General features: G+C 46.8%; 1 protein-coding gene across 1 annotated transcript in view; it reads left to right on the forward strand.

Annotated features, from left to right (window-relative positions):
* The window catches only part of LOC147445897 (putative L-type lectin-domain containing receptor kinase S.7), a 2,663-nt gene extending 543 nt beyond the window's left edge, over nucleotides 1-2,120 (forward strand). Inside the window, exon 2 of the mRNA XM_086526120.1 lies at nucleotides 50-2,120. Coding sequence (XP_086382246.1) covers nucleotides 275-2,098 — 1,824 coding nt within the window. The 5' untranslated portion in view covers nucleotides 50-274 and the 3' untranslated portion in view covers nucleotides 2,099-2,120. The remainder of the gene's footprint in view (nucleotides 1-49) is intronic.
* Nucleotides 2,121-2,808: the final 688 nt, after the last annotated feature.

Consider the following 2,808-nt stretch of genomic DNA (forward strand, 5'->3'; position numbering starts at 1 on the left):
AATCACAGCCCCTACCTTTGCAAGCTATGAATCCATCCATGCTGTGCAGGAAGGTGAGTGGTATCACGGCCAGAACGTAATTTATGATGATTCCGCTGTCTGGCTCAATCCAGACCCAAGAGAGGCTCAAACAAGGGCCCTCAGCAACATTGGCAAAATCATCTACAAAGATAAGGTCCAATTCAAGTATGCTCCTTATGGGATAATCTCCTTCAAGACCTCCTTTACCTTCCAAATCATCACGACCAATCCTTACCCTAATTGCGGAAGCGGCATGGCCTTCTTCATTGCTGACTATGACAAAGCTCCTGAGAGATGCTATGGTAGGTACTTAGGCCTTGTTGGCCCAAATGCAACAAACAACGGTCGGTTCTTTGCGGTCGAGTTCGACACGCATATCTCTGAAGATTTTGCGGATCCGAGTGCCTCTCATATTGGGATTGATATCAATTCTCTGACATCAGTAATATATGTGGACTCAAATCCAAATTCATCCTCTCCCTTTTACCCTGAGCTCTACCTCTACAACAACTACACTTTTACAGTTTGGATCGAATACAATGCATCGGCAACCCTTATTGAGGTTTGGATGAGCAACTCTAGCTTGGCACCACGACCCCCTTCCCCTTGTCTCAGCCTTAAGCACAACCTCTCCGATGTTTTCCTGGATTACATGTATGTAGGTTTCTCAGCTGCTAGCAATGCAAGCGACGACAGCATGGAGGGCCATGTCCTTTATGCATGGAACCTCACAATATATCCCCCAACAAGCACTGAAACGAGGCCGGCCGCCAAGATTCTCATACCCCTCATTTTAACTCTATCCGGTGCGGGGCTACTTTGCGTATGTCATCTGTGTATCAAGAAGAGGAAAGGCATGCAGATTATCATGCACAATAGAGGGCACTTTCCCCAAATTGCAAGCAGTAGCCGTGCCTTTATCGAGAAGATTGTGTGCCGGTCCACCTTGAAGGAATACAGCTACGAAGAGCTAAGGCTCGCTGCAAACAATTTCGCCCAATGTAACAAAATTGGTGAAGGCACTTTCAGCATTGTTTACAAAGGCACAGTAGGGAATGGACAGGTAGTAGCCATTAAGCGATTGAAAGAAGGATATAGGAAAGAGCTGGAGTTCTCTACAGAGATGCAAGTCATAAGCAACATACGGCACAAAAACCTGCTACCGTTGCTCGGATGGTGCTACGACAAGGGCGAGGCACTCTTAGTCTCTGAGTACATGAAAAGAGGGAGCCTAAATCATTACCTGTATGGTAAGGATAGAGGGACTCTCTCAAGCAAGGTGAGGTTGGACATTCTTGTAGGGGTAGCTTCTGCATTAGAGTACTTGCATAAACACTTGGGAGATTGTGTGCTACACAGAGATGTCAAGGCGGCGAATGTCTTGTTGACAGAAGATTTCAAGCCAATGCTCGGCGATTTTGGCCTTGCTCGCCTCATTCATCATGATGAGCGCTCCGTGTCCATGACTGCTGCGGGTACCCCAGGATACGTAGCACCGGAGGTCATCTTCAACAACAAAGCGACGGACAAAGCTGATGTATATAGCTTTGGTGTGCTTGCCCTTGTAGTGGCATGTGGCCAGCCGGCTATGTTGGAATCGTCGATCAGCGGAGGATCGGGATCTGAAGGAATGCAACAGCTTGTAGATTGGGTGAAACTTCTTTACCAGAGCAATCAAGTCATGGAAGCTCTGGATGTCACAATGACCATGGAAATGCCAGAGTTGGAGAGGAGTCAATGGAGGCGAGTGCTACATATGGCGCTAATCTGCGTGAATCATTCACCGAAACTGCGGCCTACGATGAGTAAGGTGTGCCAAGCTCTTCAAGGAGAAGTTTTTCTGTGGATGAATCGACCTACGCCTGCAAGGAGGCCATCGCACTATTTAATTAGAAGCCGGAGCTGGCGGTCCGCTTCGGGGTCTTTGTATAATTTGGACAACACAAGGCGGGCTGTAACCGTGTCCCCTTTACATGTTCCACACCCACGAGTTGGCCAAGGTTCTCCACCATCTTTAGGTGGTGGTCAAATGTCTCCGCCAACTTTTGGCCATGGTGAAAATTGGGTAGGCAGATAGTGTCATTGCCTCGTTCAAACTCTCTCTCTCTCTCTCTCTCTCTCTCTCTCTCTCTCTCTCTCTCTCTCCCCCCCCCCCCCCGCCCCTCGCCCAGTAATCGGTCTTGAGTTCAAGACTCGCCTCACATACAACTGTGAGGTCTTGGGCTTGTTCCTTTGTTGTTAAAAGTTCTCTTTTCTTCTTCTCTCTCACCGACGTTTTAAGTGCTCGCGCCATTGGTAGTTCAACCTCTAAATCAATGTTTGAATCCCCGCATGTTAGGTAGAAGTGACCCTTAGTTGGGCATCATGGTGGGCCCGAGAAGCACCCATTGTTGATAGCTAGTTCAGACACGTCAACTTGCTAACGTTGGAATGCCACGTGACACCAATGATAAATGCCATGTGGCAATGTAGTAAGAGGGATATAGTGACCTTAAAAGCATCATATGCAAGCTTCAAAAGTCTCCAAAAGGCACTTAGAGTAGAGATCTCAATAGAGAAGAAGCATCTCCTTTTGACCAAAATATCTCCTCTCTCTCTCTCTCTCTCTCTCTCTCTCTAACAAACTAGAGTGCTTTGTTAGCTGCATTTATGAATTGTGTAAGTGGAGGTAGAGGTAGAGGGTGAAAATGAGTGGAAGTAAGAGCATTCAAGTCAGAAGCAAGAGAGAGGAAGGAAAAATAGTACAACACATCAAAATCTTATAATATGAATTTTATTATGTAGAAA

The sequence above is a fragment of the Adiantum capillus-veneris genome, chromosome 12, assembly GCF_014529385.1.
Source record: "Adiantum capillus-veneris isolate H3 chromosome 12, ASM1452938v2, whole genome shotgun sequence".
Lineage (NCBI taxonomy): Eukaryota > Viridiplantae > Streptophyta > Polypodiopsida > Polypodiales > Pteridaceae > Adiantum > Adiantum capillus-veneris.